We start from the raw sequence: 16,250 nt of genomic DNA on the forward strand, positions 1-16,250 counted from the left end.
TGCCTAGGCCTTTTCTCAGGAGGGGGATGGGAACCCCTGATAAGAGTAATGAGGTCTTCGGCCATTTTAAGCATCTGTTTCATAGGCATGGAGGACTGTCCAGGAGAATGCTGTACTTGTTTCTTGGTCTTTAGTGGTACCTTTGTCTTGGCTGTTGTTTTAATGGTAGGTTGTGAAGGTCTGAAAACACCCTCAGAAGCCGATGCCTGCTCAGCGGCTCCGGACCCATCTGAGGGATTAGTTTCCATAGGCCCAATACCTTGAGTTTCCAGAGGCCTAGATGTCTCCACGTGGGAGTCAGCAGCGGCCTGTGGCTCTGAGGTAGCGGGTGTCAGGGGCTGCGAAAGCACCTCACGGAGAACCGGCAACTGGCCTAGAAGAGGTTTCGTCGTCGGTTTTGGACCTCGGATGCCTATCTTTATCCTTGTTTTTGCGTTTTTTTCGGTATAGAGGTCGTCGGCTGATCCGACGGCATGGTATAATTGAACCTTCGGCCACAGTAGTGTAAAGCAAAATCAAAACGCCTTTTTATAGTGCGTTTGTTGAATCTAGCACAAAACCGACAACTAGTGATGTCGTGATCAGGGCCTAGGCATGGAATACAGTAAGAGTGGAAGTCCTTATGAGGTATTTGCTTCCCGCAAGAAATACAATTATTAACTTTTTCTGACATCGGTCTGAGGCAAGAAAAAGGTTTCCCCAATGGGGTACTTAGCTTTATTGAAGACTTCGGATCTGAAATTCGACTTCGAAAATCTCAGGAGTCGGCCAACCGGCACTTGCGAACTGCTTCTGCTTCGGGCACCGCGCGGCAAGAAAGACTGGAGAAAATGGTGTCGGATGCATATTATATACCCCTGGTGCACTGACATCAGGGAAGAAGCGACAGCAACCGACACTGGACCAAGACTTTGGAACTCTGGCCGACTGCGGGACCGCCTGACAGCAGGATAACCTAAGTGTGATGACTACAGCAGTGCAACACGATGCACATTATCAGATTCCTGACCAGAAGAATCAGAAGGAAAATCAGTTCTAGGTCTCTTAGAGGGGAAGGCTGCCTTCCCCTAATTAAGATAATAAGGTCTTCAGCCATTCTAAGCATTTGTTTTTTAGGCATATGGGCCTGAGCCTGCGGTTTGGTTGTCGATTTTCTAGGTGTGGTACGAGTTTTAGGCCTGGATGAAAATGATGGCATCAGTTTAAAATGCAAATCTGTAGGCCTGAATATACCCTCAGAAGCCAGTGCCTGCACAGCGGCACCAGATCCATCCAAGGCAGAGACATCCACAGGTTCCATAGTCGAAGAAGCATCTCGCAGCATACCAGACTCTGAATGGGTCTCAGTAGAGGCCTGCGAATCTGAAGTAGCAGGTATCAGGGGCTGCGAAAGTGCCTCACTGAGTACTGGCGGACTGGCGACTAGCTTAATGGAAGCGCCGTCAGCAGTTTTGGACCTATGCGGACTGTCTCTGTCTTTATCTTTACGTTTTTTCAAAACATCGGTAGTCAGATGGCTTAATGAAGCCATTTCAGAGTACTGAGACCGAGTCCGAAAGTAATTGGCTGCAAAGATAGCCCGACGACGAATAGTTCGGGGGTTGAACAAGGCACAAAATTGACAGTGAGGGACATCGTTGTCTGGGGCTAAACAGGGGATGCAGTACGAATGAAAATCTCTATGAGGTATTTGCTTTCCACAGGTAAGACAATTGTTAACTTTTACTGACATCGGTTGGAGCAAGAAAAAGAATCCCCAACGGGGTACTTATCTTTTTTGAAGACTTTGGTTCTGAAACTCGAAAATGAAAATTTCAGGAGTCGGCCGACCGGCACTTGCGAACTGCTTCTGCTTCGGACACCGCACGACAAGAAAGACTGATGTAATGGCATCGGCTGCATGTTTTATACCCCTGATGACCTGAAGTCATGGAAGAGGAGACAGTACCCGACACAGAAATCCAAAGACTGGTATTCAGGCCAGCTGAGGGCTATCTGCAGGCAGATAACCCAAATGTGATGACTGCAACAGTAAAACACAAAGAACATCTGCTGCACTTGTAGTTCAGAGGGGATGCAAACAGATCACAACAAGGTTGGCCCCAGTGGACTGAGAGACCACTTGTGACGCATGACGATGGTTCTGCTCAACTTATCCGTAATCACGTTAGAGCTCCCCAGAATGTGCGTTGCCATTAAAAAGAGGTTGGAGGAAATCATCCAGTGCCATACTCTGAAAGCTTCTCAACAAAGAGGGTACGATCTGGATCCCCCCTTGTTTGTTGATATACCAGACTACTGACATGTTGTCTGTTTGAACTGCAATCATTCCAAAGGGGAGGGCATGCTGAAATGCCTGCAACGCTAAGAGCACTGCTTTCATCTCTAGAACACTGATATGCAAGTTGGCCTCCATCCGGGACCAAGTGTTTTGGACTGTCTTTCCCAGATAATGCCCCCCCCTCCACCGTATCTGGGATGCATCCATGGTCACTATTGCTTGAGGCTGAGGAGGGACAAAAGGACGACCCAACAAGAATTTGTTGGAATGGAGCCACCAACTTAGGTCTTCTTTGCGATGATTGGTGATCAAAATCAGATGGGACATAAGTTGATTTAACAAGGACCAATATGAGGCCAGAAGTCACTGAAGAATTCGCATGGGATATCTGGCCAAGGGAACTAGAGTGATGGAGGCTGCCACTGACCCTAGAGTCTGTAGGATGAGTCTTGCTGCTACTCTCTTGTTCTGAATGTTCTGATTTACTTGTGATCTGATCCTTTGGAGCCTTTTTAAGGGAAGTGATGCAAATCTGGTGACTGTGTCTAGCATAGCTCCAATGAACTCCAGCTGTTGTGATGGTTCCTGATGGGATTTTTCGTAGTTTATACTGATTCCTAAGGTGGCACAATGATGAAGGGTATAGTCTTGTGCTTTATGAGTTGATGCCTGGTGGGAGCGGTAAGGAGCCAGTTGTCGAGCTATGGAAATACTCGTAGCCCTAGCAGTCTGAGATGCGCTGCTACCACTGTCATGCACTTAATAAACACCTTGGGGGCTGTGGAGTGACCAAAGGGCAGTGCCCTGAACTGATAGTGACTGGCTCCCAGCCAGATGTGCAGGAATCTTCTGGAGCACTTGTCCATTTTTATGTGGTAATACGCATCCTGAAGATCTATTGAGCACATTCAGTCGTCTTTTTCCAAGAATGGAAGTATTGACTGTACCGAGACCATCCGGAACTTGGTTTGTTAAACTGATTTGTTCAACTGGCTGAGATCCAAAATGGGTCTCCAGTCCCCTTTTTTTGGGTACTAAAAAGAACCTTGAGTAAACTCTGGATCCTCTCTGGTCTGGTGGAACTGCTTGGATGAATGTTATGTTGAGCAGTTTCTGAATTTCTAAGACTGCTGCCTCCATGTGACTGAGTGGAACGTCTAGCAGTCTTTTTGGTCTTTTTGGTTTCATTGAAAGGGGAATGATCTATCCTCTGGAAATGCTCTCCAGCACCCATTTGTCCACTGTCATTTCTAGCCAGGCAGATTAGTGCAGGGATATTCGTCTTCCAAGGCAATCAGGCCGCCATTCAGAAGTACTGGTAAGATTTACCAGAGAAAGAATCTCTGGACTCCTAGTTCTGTGGACCACTTCTGCCTCTTGGATGGCATCTTCCATTATTACTCCCCCCCCCCCCTCCGTCCTGGGGAAGTCATTGCCACGTGAGTATTGGAAAGGTCCTTGGGTCTTTTTGAACAATAGCCACCCACTTCTCTGGTTCCTAGAATAGGGTCATTGAGGAGTGGAGAAGCGTTCACCCACAGCAGAAAGGGTCTTCCCATCTTTCACACATCTGGCTAAAGTATCTTTAACCTCTGGGCCAAACAAGGATGATCTGTCAAATGGAGCATTGATGAAAGAAGACTTAAATGGTGCTGCAAAGTCACATAAGCGCATTCCGGTGTGTCTCCTGATGGCTAAGCCTGAATCTGCTGCTCTTGTCACCCCTTCAGCTGCATGAGCAATTAGCCTCAGGGACGAATTGGAAATCAATTTGAGGAAGGTGAGCGGAGAGGTAACCTTATCTCAGACCCTTTCAGCTACTGCTCCTGTAAGAGTATCTGAAAGCTCTTTAATCATATCTCTCTGAAGCTTGGTGAAATGTGCCATGTAATTCAAGGACCTGAGAGTGAAGGTTGATGAAGCGTATATGTGCTTCCCAAACCTATCCATAGTCCTAGATTCCTTGTTAGGAGGATGGATAGTAGGACTTTCTTCCACAAGTTCCTTTTTAGTGGCTGCTGCTACCACCATGGCGTCTACAGGAAAACCCTTGACCCACTGTTGCTTGTCTTTAGGGGCAGAGAGAAACCAGTCAGGTCTTTTGGGGATCGACTCGATAGAGTCAGGAATTTTCCAGGCCCGCTGAGCGATCAGTTTTATAAGATCATTAGCAGGTGGAGAGATCCAAAAAGTAGAGGGCTGGGCGTGAAAAGCCTCTAAGTATACCGATTCCTCTGAGGAAAGTTGGAGGGTAGTCCTGCCACCCCCTGTTTCAGGATTTCTAGGATGCCCCCAAAGGAAACATCATCAGGGGGTGACCCAGGGGAACCTTCACCTTCAGTGAAATCAGTATCCTCTGTGAAGGACTCTTCAGGGGAGTCCGAGTGCTTTCTCTTGCACTTTTTCTTCAAAGGTGCCTCTTCGTTGGGATGTTCTGGAGATGTATCCGAAGACAATATCACCAGAGTGGATCGCTCCTGAGGGTTTTGTGTCCTCTGTCCTAAGGAAGAGACTGGAGGAAGCTTTGGTCAAGGAGGTGGACAAGTTAGTTGGCCTGACAGGGATGGATAGACTGCGAGTCCACAATGGACAAGGCCTTCTCCACAGCTCGAAAGGTAGGCCTCCCCCCCTGTAGAGGGATGAGAGCCTAGAACCGAAATAGACTCCTCTGGAATCATTGTCCCACCTTGCACTGAGGAAGCTGCCTCCGAAGCAGAAGCCAGGGTCAAACTTTCATATGCTGAGGCCCCAAGGGGCAAAGAGGGCTCCAAAGAACTGAAGTTGAACCCTTTCCCTTGGAAATGGCAACGAAGCCCCAACCCAGGGAGGTCCCCAGTTCTGACAAACCAGAAGAGCTCAAGGCAACTATTGGTGCCGGAGGAGGAGTTCTGGCTGATACCGAAACAGTCACAGCCGGGATGGTTGGTACCAGGGGCTCCGCAAACTCGGCTGGAGTCAAAGGAGGAATTTGCATGGGTGTAGAAGAAGGCAAGGTTCCAGAGCCAACTCTGCTGAGAACCAAAGATAGAGGCAATTCCCTCGTCATCAGGAGCTGGTCAACCAGTCTCATAATGTCTGACTCAGATAGGCTCTTAGTGGACCGTATAGAGGAGGCCGATGAAGATCTTGGTGGCTGCCTCTCCAAAAAGGGACTCGAGGACGGTCCGCAAATGGGTCAACCAAGGGAGAACAAGACATCCTCAGTAGAACCATCAGTTGTGACTCCTTCAGTAAAGAGAGTTCAGCTGGTACCGAAGCGAGAGGTGTCTGCACCAAAACCTGAGCTGCAGATGTTGGTGTCAATGAAAGATTATCCTTACCCACCGGTGTCAAGGAGACAGCTGGCACCATGGGAGACTTGACCAATTTAGAAGGTGGTTCCGAAGATACTATCGGAACTGACTCAGTTCGGTTTTTTTTTCTTTGGTTTTGAGGAAGGCAATGAGGAAGAAGAAGAGCTGGCTTTGGTTTTGGGAACTGAGACAGCCTCTACAAAATCAGATTTAAGAAGTCCTTTGAGAATGAGCTTATTTTTTTGCTCTGTCAAGGTTCAGTGGAAAAGTCATGACAGATGGCGCAATCTTCTTGAAGATGGACAGCACCAAGACAATAAGGACAAAAGGTGTGTCCATCTGAATTTGTCAATTTTCTCTCACATTTTTGACACATCTCAAAACAGGAGGTTCCTTTAGTGGATTTGTCGGCCATTGTAAAAGCTAAGGCCTCCTGGTACATGCAAATACAGAAGATATAAAAAGTGTACACACCCTTGTTAAAATGCCAGATTTTTGTGATATAAAAAAATGAGACCACAATAAATAATTTCAAAACTTTTCCCACCTTTAATGTGACCTATAACCTGTACAATTCAATTGAAAAGCAAACAAATCTGTCAGGGGAAAAAATATAAAAAAATAAAAAACGTACAATAAGCTGGTTGCATAAGTGTGCACACCCTTAAACTAATACTTTGTTGAAGCACCTTTTGATTTAATTACAACATTCAGTCTTCTTGGGTACACACCTGCTATCAATTAAAGAGACTCTGATTAACCCCAAATAAAGTTCAGCTATCTTAATAGGATTTTCCTGACATTTATTCAGTTGCTGCTACAGCAAAAGCTATGGTTTGCAGAGAGCTTACAAAGCATCAAAGGGATCTCATTGTTGAAAGGTATCAGTCAGGAGAAGGGTACACAAAAAATTTCCACAGCATTGGATATACCATGGAACACAGTGAAGACTGTCATTAAAAAGTGGGGAAAATATGGGACAACAGTGACGTTGCACAGAACTAGACATCTCTCCAAAATTGATGAAAAGACAAGACAAAAACTGGTCAGGGAGGCTGCCAAGATACCTACAGCAACACTAAAGGAGCTGCAGGAATTTCTGGCAAGTACTGGTTGTGTACTACATGTGACAACAATCTCCTGTATTCTCTATATGTCTGGAGTATGGGGTAGGGTTGCAAGACAGAAGCTTTTTCTTACACAGAAAAACATCCAGGCCCAGCTAAAACTTACAAAACAATACATCAAGTCTCCCAAAAGCATGTGGGAAAATGTGTTATGGTCTGATGAGACCAAGGTTAAACATTTTGGCCACAATTCCTAAAGGTACGTGTGATGCAGAAACAACACTTCGCATCACCAAAAGAACACCATCTCCACGGTGAAGCATGGTGGTGGCAGTTGGAACTGGGGCTTTAGTCAAGGTGGAGGGAATTATGAAGAGTTCCAAATACCAGTCACTTTTGGCCCAAAACCTTCAGGCGTCTGCTAGAAAGATGAAGATGAAGAGGAATTTCATCTTTCAACATGACAATGACCCCAAGCATACATCCAAATCAACAAAATAATGGCTTCACCAGAAGAAAATTAAAGTTTTAGAAATGCCCAGCCAGAGCCCAGACTTAAATCCAATAGAAAATCTGTGGGGTGACCTGAAAAGGGCTGTGCACAAAAGATGACCTTGCAATCTGACAGATTTGGAGCGCTTTTGCAAAGAAGAGTGGGCAAATATTGCCAAGTCAAGATGTGCTATGCTGACAGATTCCTACCCAAGAAGACGGAATGCTGTAATTAAATCAAAAGGTGCTTCAACAAAGTATTAGTTTAAGGGTGTGCACACTTATGCAACCAGCTTACTGGACATTTTTTTTTTTATATTTTTTCCCCTAACAGTTTTATTTGTTTTTCCATTGAATTGCACAGGTTATAGGTCACATTAAAGTTGGGAAATGTTTTGAAATGATTTATTGTGGTCTCATTTTTTTATATCACAAAAACCTGGCATTTTAATAGGGGTGTGTACACTTTTTATATCCACTGTACATACACACACAGTGACAAATTAACGAAAGAAAGAGATTTTTTTTTTGAGTACAGAAAGAAGGGGAATTACCAGTAATGGTAAAAGAGATTACCCGAAGGTAAGGGGGGTGAGTACCAACAATGGTACCTTAGAGTACCTAACGGTAGAAGACAGAAAAAGAGATCACTCATGCACACACCTAAAGGGAACTAGAGGAGCGGGTAGATAAAGAGTATAGAAAGAAACAGAAATTCAAATGGAAAAAAATAACTTACAGTTATCAAAGGCCAAGGCTTGACAGGTTGGTTGAAACGAGGTCTGAGGTATTTTGGTGAGGAGCATTATGGGTAGAGCTTAGCTCAAGGGTTTTTGGAAGGTGCAAGGTGGAATAACAGCCAAGTCGGTTCCAAGGCTCGGAACCAAGCCCACAGTCAAGGATTATGTGAAGACTGACAACATCAGATCATTGGTTTTAAAATTCATTTTGAGGTTAATGTAGACACCAAGACCTTTACATAGAAGTGTTCCCTATTAAGAAGTCATGATTGATTTTCCAGAGTCCAAAAGTAATAAAATAGCCATTTTACTACACTAGAAAAACAGTCAATGAACACACTATAATCAGTGTATCAGTAATGATTGATCCTAACTTGACATCATCTGCATACTTGGCAATCTAAATACTTTTATGCTTAGGCAGAAAAGAGAAAACTACCAGATCTAAAACAGACCCACGAGGGAACATCAGCCCAATGAGAGCAATGGCTGTCAATTTTTCCACTAAATTACCTGTTAGAAAGCCATGACTTAATACAGTTTAATAAAAAAGGTATTAATATCAAATTTTGTCATGCATTTTATTATATCTGAATGTGCCACCCGAATGAAATCTTTACAGAGATCTAAGTTTACCAGAATGGCACCAAATATGTTATCCTCAGCCCTGCTAACACGATCATAAAAAAAAAAAAAAAAAAAAAGGCAGATGGCTGTACAACAAATTTTTTCATAAAGCCATGTTAATAGATATACAATACAACAAAATGTCTGGGATTGCCCTCAAAGTAAGTTTAAAACGTATCTTTCCAAACATTTGCAGAGCAAGGACATTATACTGACTGGCAGGTAAATGTCTACAACAAAGCAATTCATATTTTTATAAACTGAAATGATGATTGCCCCTTCTTCTTGGGAAAAGAATATGTATTTTTGCATGAGAGTGTTAAAAATGATAGTCAGTGGGGTAAGCATATGAGCCTTGATGTTTAAATAATATACCAGGTATGTTACCTGGCCCACTAATACTGTTACATTTTATTGTCGTTAAGGAAGCCTCAACCAAAGTACACAGACTTTGACATGTTTACTCTGAGTAGTCAATAAGTGCAAGATGTCCATTTTAGCAGGACAATTGGGGCTGGAAGGATGGAATTATTATCTAAGTTAGCAAAGTGCTTGAAAAAAAAAACAATTAGAAACCCTGCTGACATGGCTAAAGTGCGATCTACAACAAAGTTTACATAACTGTAGAACATTTTAGGATTTTTGTAGCAATAAACACGTTTTTCTTCATAATTTGCCTTACATTCATGAATGAATGAGATTGAAGTTTCGTAAAGGCTACAATGAAGCTAGTGTTGGTGGCCTTAGTTTGATATATATATATGTATATATATATTTTTTTTTTTAACCAGTCAATACTTCCTTCGTTTCTCTTTACCAAGTTGTTGATAACCTTATTCCCACAAACAAGTGTGAGCACACAAGGACTGGAGCTTCTAATTAGTTTAAAGCTTTTCAACAAGGAGGTACACTGCCATTCATAATGGTTGCAGAAATTTAAAAGATCAAAATTACACTTTTCCAACCAAGAATTGGGATTAAATTCAGAATTTAAATGGTTTGCATCCTGGTATGAAAGTTCATTGGCATACTGGTTAAGGTGTTTACCTTACAGACCCAAGGAGCAGGGTTTGATTCTCACATGGGGTAATTGGCTAGGCTTAAAATGGTCCATAAGGGCAATTAGCCTAGTACTAATCTATGAACCTATGAGAAGTTATAATGAGCAATGTGTGATTTTTCTTTTTGCCCCTGTTAGAAAAAGGATGCATCCTATCACTGCCTAGCTTTAAAAGTTAACCATGTTGGACCTTGAAAATAGTTTTTTTTTCCATCAACTTCTCTTTGGTCACAACCTTCTTTACAAGAGTCACTGCTCAAACCTGAAAAACTGTTATAATGGCATTCACCACCTAGATATCTTAGGTCCTCCTCACAATCCATACCAGCAGTACATAAACTAACTCAAAAATGGATGACAGATCTCCAGCACAGGTTCTTTTCCCACTGAAATGTACTTCCTTACTAGTTATGGCAACTGTCTACCTTGAATTCTTTTCAAGAAACGTAGTAAAGAGTTTGGTAGAAAAAAACCCTTTTACAGAGTTCTTAAACAATTTACCCGCGGTGGTGGTGCTGCGGTAGCGTTGTCGCCTCACAGTAAGACGCTGTCCGGTTCGATTCTCAACTAGAGCGTCTTCTGCGTGGAGACATGCATGAATGGGCGTACCTTCATTGAAGGTTGTGCGTCAGGGCTGGTAACTCGGCACGTAAAAATCAACTACCAATCATTAGCGGACCGGAGTTCCGCTGTGGCAACCCCTAACCAGGAAAAGCCGAAAGACACAAACAAAAAGAGTTCTTAAACAATTTGAGTATGTCATTTCTCTTTCCTCTGTTTTCTACTCAAACTATCATTTGTTTCTCATATACTCCTGTGCTGTTATGCAACTAAAAGAAAAGATAACCCTGGTGGTACTCATTAAAATGCATTTGTCATCTACAGTATCGCAGTAAAGAGAAACAAGGTCCCTTTCTCACCTGAAAACTGGAACTACATCTTACAAGTGAGTAGAACAAATTGGTTACTAGAATAAAAATATGACACTCATAACATGAAATAATGCAATCAGCTGCAGTGCATTTGAAGAACAAGATGTCTCTTAACAGTGAGTAGCACGACTTGTCCATCAGGATATGAAAGTAATGCTCGTTACCTGAAATGTTACATGCATTTCTGTCTGCAAAATTTTATTAACTGCCCATTTACAGATGACACTAACTTTTTGACTATAAAATATGTTTTGAAAAGTATGTTACTCTGTGTGTATTACATGATCAATCACTTGCTTAAAGTTTACCTATTCATTCATTAACTGAATAAAAACATCCCAAGGGACCATTTTCAGGTAAGCCTGAGGAGTAATATAAAGAGGGCTAATATAATGACTAAGGTGTTTACCTCACAGACACAAGGTACAGGGTTTGATTCTCACCTTTGAGAAGGAAATAAGTTAGGCTTAAAAATGACCCAACAAGGGCAGCCAGCCTAGTACTTGTCTATGAATCTGAAGACAACGAAGCATACTTTATGTGGGTGCAGCAATTAATACACAACAAAGTGCAAATGTACTAACAACTTGTAGTAAAAACAAATAATACAGTGAGAAGTACAGACAATTAAAAATACCATTTAAAAACTGAGAATGTTGTTGTGTCTTTCGGCTTTTCCCGGTTAGGGGTCGCCACAGAGGAACTCCGGTCCGCTAATGATTGGCAGTAGATTTTTACGTGCCGAGTTGTTAGCCCTGACGCACAACCTTCAACGAAGGTACGCCCATTCACGCATGTCTCCACATAGAAGACGCTCTAGCTGAGAATCGAACAGGGCAACGTCTTACTGTGAGGGGACACGGCAGCACCAAACTGAGAACAGATGTGCAATATTTACATTACATACAAATATGATGAAGTGACAGAAATACAAAGGCGTAATAAAGAGAAGGAGTGGGAATGAGGATGGAGATTGTTACAAGGGTACAAGAAGGTTCCAATTATGATTAGAGGTGGTTTACTTGTACGAAAATTAGAGTCCAGGGAGTTATTTTGACAGTTAAAATTGAACGTCACCCATCCTCTGGGGTTAAATGAAAAGTCAAATATGATGTAATAATTATTTTTTTATCATTTTATACAAGTTTTTATTACAATTAATTTGTATTTATTTTATATATATATATATATATATATATATATATATATATATATATATATATATATAAATAATAGGCGTTTTATCATAAAACAAATTCCTTTGTCAAATATTCAGCTGTGCATCCTGTAGGTGGTACTGTGGCTTTAAGGATTATGGTTAATAGGCTTAGCTTTTATTGGCTGGTAGTGTTTTGTGTCAGTGTTTTTTAACGTTTTTAAACATTCTTTGTGTATAATTATATCTGATGAAGTTCTTACATGTAACGGAAGCGCTTAACGTTTTAGAAACAGTGTTCCACTGAAGAACGAACTGCCCTTACAGCTGTTAAGGCACTTCATATGGCAAAATGTTTGTATATAACTGGGGCACAGCAATGTATCTAACAAGTTTTAAAGCTGTTTTATCGCTTGCCACTGTTCTTTCCAGACAGCACAGCCTACTATCAAGCCCAGAAATGAGACCTCATCTTAACAGAAAAAGCGCTCTTCTTCATCAGAAAGGTGCTTAGAAAGCTAGTCTTTTTTATGTTTTGTGCCACCACTACACTGCTTGTTTTATTTTTATGTTATGGAGCTTTTCTGACAGAGTATTCTCTGAAAATGGGTAATCAACAATAAATTAATCAAAACTTCAATCAGCCAATAAATACAATATTAGCACTAGCTGACCAAGTCAACGTTATGTTAATAAATTACAAGCTTCAGCAATGAACAGTGCACTGCTGACACACAACAGTATATGAGTTTGTAGATATAAACCTAATAAAAACGGGCACGAGACTTAAATGATATAATATCCACCTTTATATTTTTGCACAATATATTTTGATTATGTCTGCATACTAGAAAACTTTTTTTTTCCCCTTAAAGCAATTTAAAGCTTAGGAATGTTGTCTTGTTGAAATGCTCAGACCTGTAAACTTCTCATCAATTTTAGGTCTTCAAAAGAAGCCAGACATAAAAAGAAGTACCAAAATTAAAAAGGCCAGATTTTTTTTTTTACATAGTAACAAGAGTCTTGGAACACATTCTGTGAACAAATTGCAATACAGACCACATTTCAGACACGGCTTCAGGAAGTAGTCTCTCAAGATTCTTTCACTTAGAGCTGATTTAACTGATTTAAAGTGCAATGTTTAACCTGCAGTAACCAACAATCCTGAGAAGAAGCAGAAGGATGGAAAGCCAAGAAGATTTCTCAGGCTTTCTCCTTGCCAGTTTTCTTTATGCTCTTTTACTTCTAACTTGCTTACAGTTTTAAGCAGTAAGGCCTGATTTAGGCATGCTGTACTAGCAGCTTGTGTGATCACTTCTAGGATGATGATGCAGCAGTCAGGAAACTTTCTAGTCTCAAAACAAATTTGCCACTTACTAATGCCATCTTGATAAGCATTTCATCAGTTTATACCCTTTAATGTATGTATGCATTGATCAGTTATGTCATCTTTCAAAACAAGTCCTTCCTGCCTAACGACATTCTGAAATGATAAAATATGCATTAAAACACACCTTTAGTATATGCTGAAAAGTTTTTATAAAACAAAAAAAATCACTTTACAATAAAAATACTGAGAAACTATGTCTCATACATACAACTTAGGAAAGCTCCATCTGGAGGTTGAGGTTTCCAAGTCCACACCCACACTAGTTTACTCCTTACCTTTCCTTCACCTATCTTCTGCTGGCTCTGACACCCCACTGGTTTCTGTGACAGTAACAGTGACTCCTCAGATTCACTCATTCCAGATACTCTGGATTCTGTTGGCAGAGTTTGAGGCCTGAAGCTCTCCAAAGTATTCCTTGGGCTGTCAAAGTCTAAAGAAGAGCTTTTAGTGTTCATCGCAGTGACCTCGCCATTTCGTCGCTGCGGGGGAGACCAATGGTCCAGAGGCAGCCAAGAAACATTGCTGGACAGCAGTGCATTCGTCTGAAGACCAGAAGCTTCTTTGCTACTCTGATCTACAACTCGTCCATTTACATGTAAGTAGCTGTCCCCTTGGTTCTTGGCAGTTTCCATTTTAGCTGACATGGCTGAAGGCAAACATTTGAGTGGGGCCTCGTGTTCAGTTCTAAGGTTTAAGATGAGTTCTGGCTGCTCATTTAGATTCAAGCTACTTTCAACACATTGGCCCACAGTCAGCAGTGCAGAATCTCCTACCATTCTGTGGCTGTTTCTGGAGGAACACAGCTGCATGTCGGGCCCTCCTTCTGACAGTTTGGAGCTTTTCAGTTCCTTTGTGTATTTAGGGCTAATATTTGTCTGTTGACTGCAGCTCTGCTCAGCTGGAGATGTGCTGTGCCTCCCATAAGAGGCACCTGCAGGGCTGGACAAAGAGCAGAATAAGGCACCTGTGGCAGTGGCACATACAGAGTGACCAGGCTGATGGATATCCTCTTGAGGAGAACAGGCTGGATCCTGTGTTCTATCACTTGTAAAATCTGAAGCTGAAGTGCATGACACATCACTGAAAGAGTCACTTCTCCCTGCCGTGTTATGTCTGTAGGCGTGCTCAGTTTGCTGTCCACCAACTAAAGGACTGTGAGAGGGAGTATGATTAGCATTTTCATGCAGCTCTGACGTGGTCACTGGTTTGTCAGAAATCGAAATAGCTGTTCCAAGGTTAAGCTATAGAAACAAAATATATTTATATTAATAAGGAAATATGTTTATCAGCATTTTTTTAACTTTTTGTGTTACTTTGGGGTACTAATGCTAAACATTTCAAACAGCAGCTCTTATCCTCAGAACCCATCAATGAAATTGGGAAAGACATCCTCTTTTATCCTCTGTAGCTTACCTCTTAGATGCCTGAATATTTAATTTTCTTATTCATACTTTAACTTGTTTATTCATTCATTTAACAATGAGATTAAAGAAAACACCTACAGTGGTCCTTTTTTAGCCAAGGCACACAAATCTTCTCTGTATTACTACGTGTCTGAAAAGACGGAATTAAATTTTGTGTGTGTGCACATGACTAGACATTTTATAGTCTTCATGACTGCTTACCTAGTATTCTTCCTACCTCACTATGATGCTTCCGTTCTGCACAACCACCTTTCCCAAACAATCATAGTTTTCAAGATGTCTACCCCTTTTTGATTATCCCTTATGCTGGCGACTTCTGAATGAGTCACAACTCTATATACACTGTCAGAAATGCACATCAAAACATGCAGTGGTACAGCACTTGTCACAATCACAAGCTGGGCAGCAAGAGAGAGATTATTTAATCATTGGGTGACAGCTATTCAAGTATATTTACTCAAAATCAGAGAAGAAATATGTATGCATGATACAATCCATGCTAGGGCGCTCTGAAGTTTTTGGAGTTGCCTGAAATACCATCAGCATTAAAAAAATGTTCAGAGTCAACATCACCCCACTGGCTGAACATCCATGGTCTAGGGCACACTCTTGAAGAATGACTAACAGTACATTAAAAGTTGGAAGCCATTGGATACGCCAGAGGAAATGCATTTTGAAGGATCACACTTAAATGGTCAAATGACTTTGTTTTCAAATCTGTTGAATTCTATTGATCGAATTACTAGCTTCTAGAAAGTTAAAGTTGTAGAACTGACAATTTGATATTGAACATCTGTGCAGTTTGCTGTGGTGTACTTGATAGTATATTGTAAATTTAGCTGGTGGAGTGCAATAATTGCAATAACTACTGAGTAAACATTGTGGGAAGCTGTGGCTGTACACAGGCTCACTCTAGGAGTTGGATGCAACTGATAAGAGACAAAGCGAGTGAATGGAATGTAAAAATGATGGTTTTTTTTTTCAATTTGTTGGTATGCTTAAGTACAAAACTGCTGAATATCAGGGAATGCAGCTTTTGCCTTTCCCTGTGTTTGTTTGATCTCAGAGCTGGTACATTTTCAGTTGCCGGAAGGCCCCTCCTTCCAATGCAAAAATATATTCTTAGTATTTATACTTTTATTGTTCTTTGCTGTTACAGGAGGTAGAAATAGTGCTTTTAGATGTTGTAGGCTGTTTTAGCTAGGAGACTTTGTTTTTTACTTTGGGTTGCGATATTCCTTTAGTATTATTATCTTGTTTTGTTTCTGTGTTTGTACAAGTTGAATGTGTTTTAAATATTCATTTGGTTTGAATTTGGTGCAAGTTTATTTTGGTAGGTGTGATAATCAACTAGTAGTGTTCTATATATTTTACTTTGATCACGTTGGCATTCAGTGATTTACCATAAATGCTTTTTGAAATAAGACTGTTTTCAAATTAAGCATTTCGGAAGACACTCTAGAAAACAAGAAACCTATTTCAAGACATGCAGTCCAATAAATGATTAAGCCTTTAATATAGCTGATCATAACTGGCTTATATTATGTGGTCAAGACATGGATGCCAGGAAATTTAACTCGGGAGCAAAGCTCAATAAGTGAATGTTGGCATCCATGTCGAGAACAAGTAATAAAGGGCTTTGTTTGGAGACTTGATCATAACTCGTTGTAGTGCATGGAGCTTTACCTACTCCATCTAGTACTAGTTAAAGAAAAATAATCGCCAAGTGTTTTGTTGGCTTTCAAAGCTGTAAAGCTGTCAGACAGGCAGGTTTTGTTAAAAAAGTCA

General features: G+C 41.2%; 1 protein-coding gene across 1 annotated transcript in view; it reads right to left on the bottom strand.

The window, feature by feature from the left end:
* MBD6 (methyl-CpG binding domain protein 6) overlaps window positions 1-16,250 on the bottom strand; it is a 613,628-nt gene that overhangs the window by 48,197 nt on the left and 549,181 nt on the right. Inside the window, exon 10 of the mRNA XM_044083610.1 lies at window positions 13,314-14,279. Within this exon, the coding sequence (XP_043939545.1) occupies window positions 13,314-14,279 (966 nt within the window). The remainder of the gene's footprint in view (window positions 1-13,313; window positions 14,280-16,250) is intronic.

Source organism: Protopterus annectens, chromosome 9.part0 (assembly GCF_019279795.1).
Source record: "Protopterus annectens isolate FY-2018-M chromosome 9.part0, PAN1.0, whole genome shotgun sequence".
Lineage (NCBI taxonomy): Eukaryota > Metazoa > Chordata > Ceratodontiformes > Protopteridae > Protopterus > Protopterus annectens.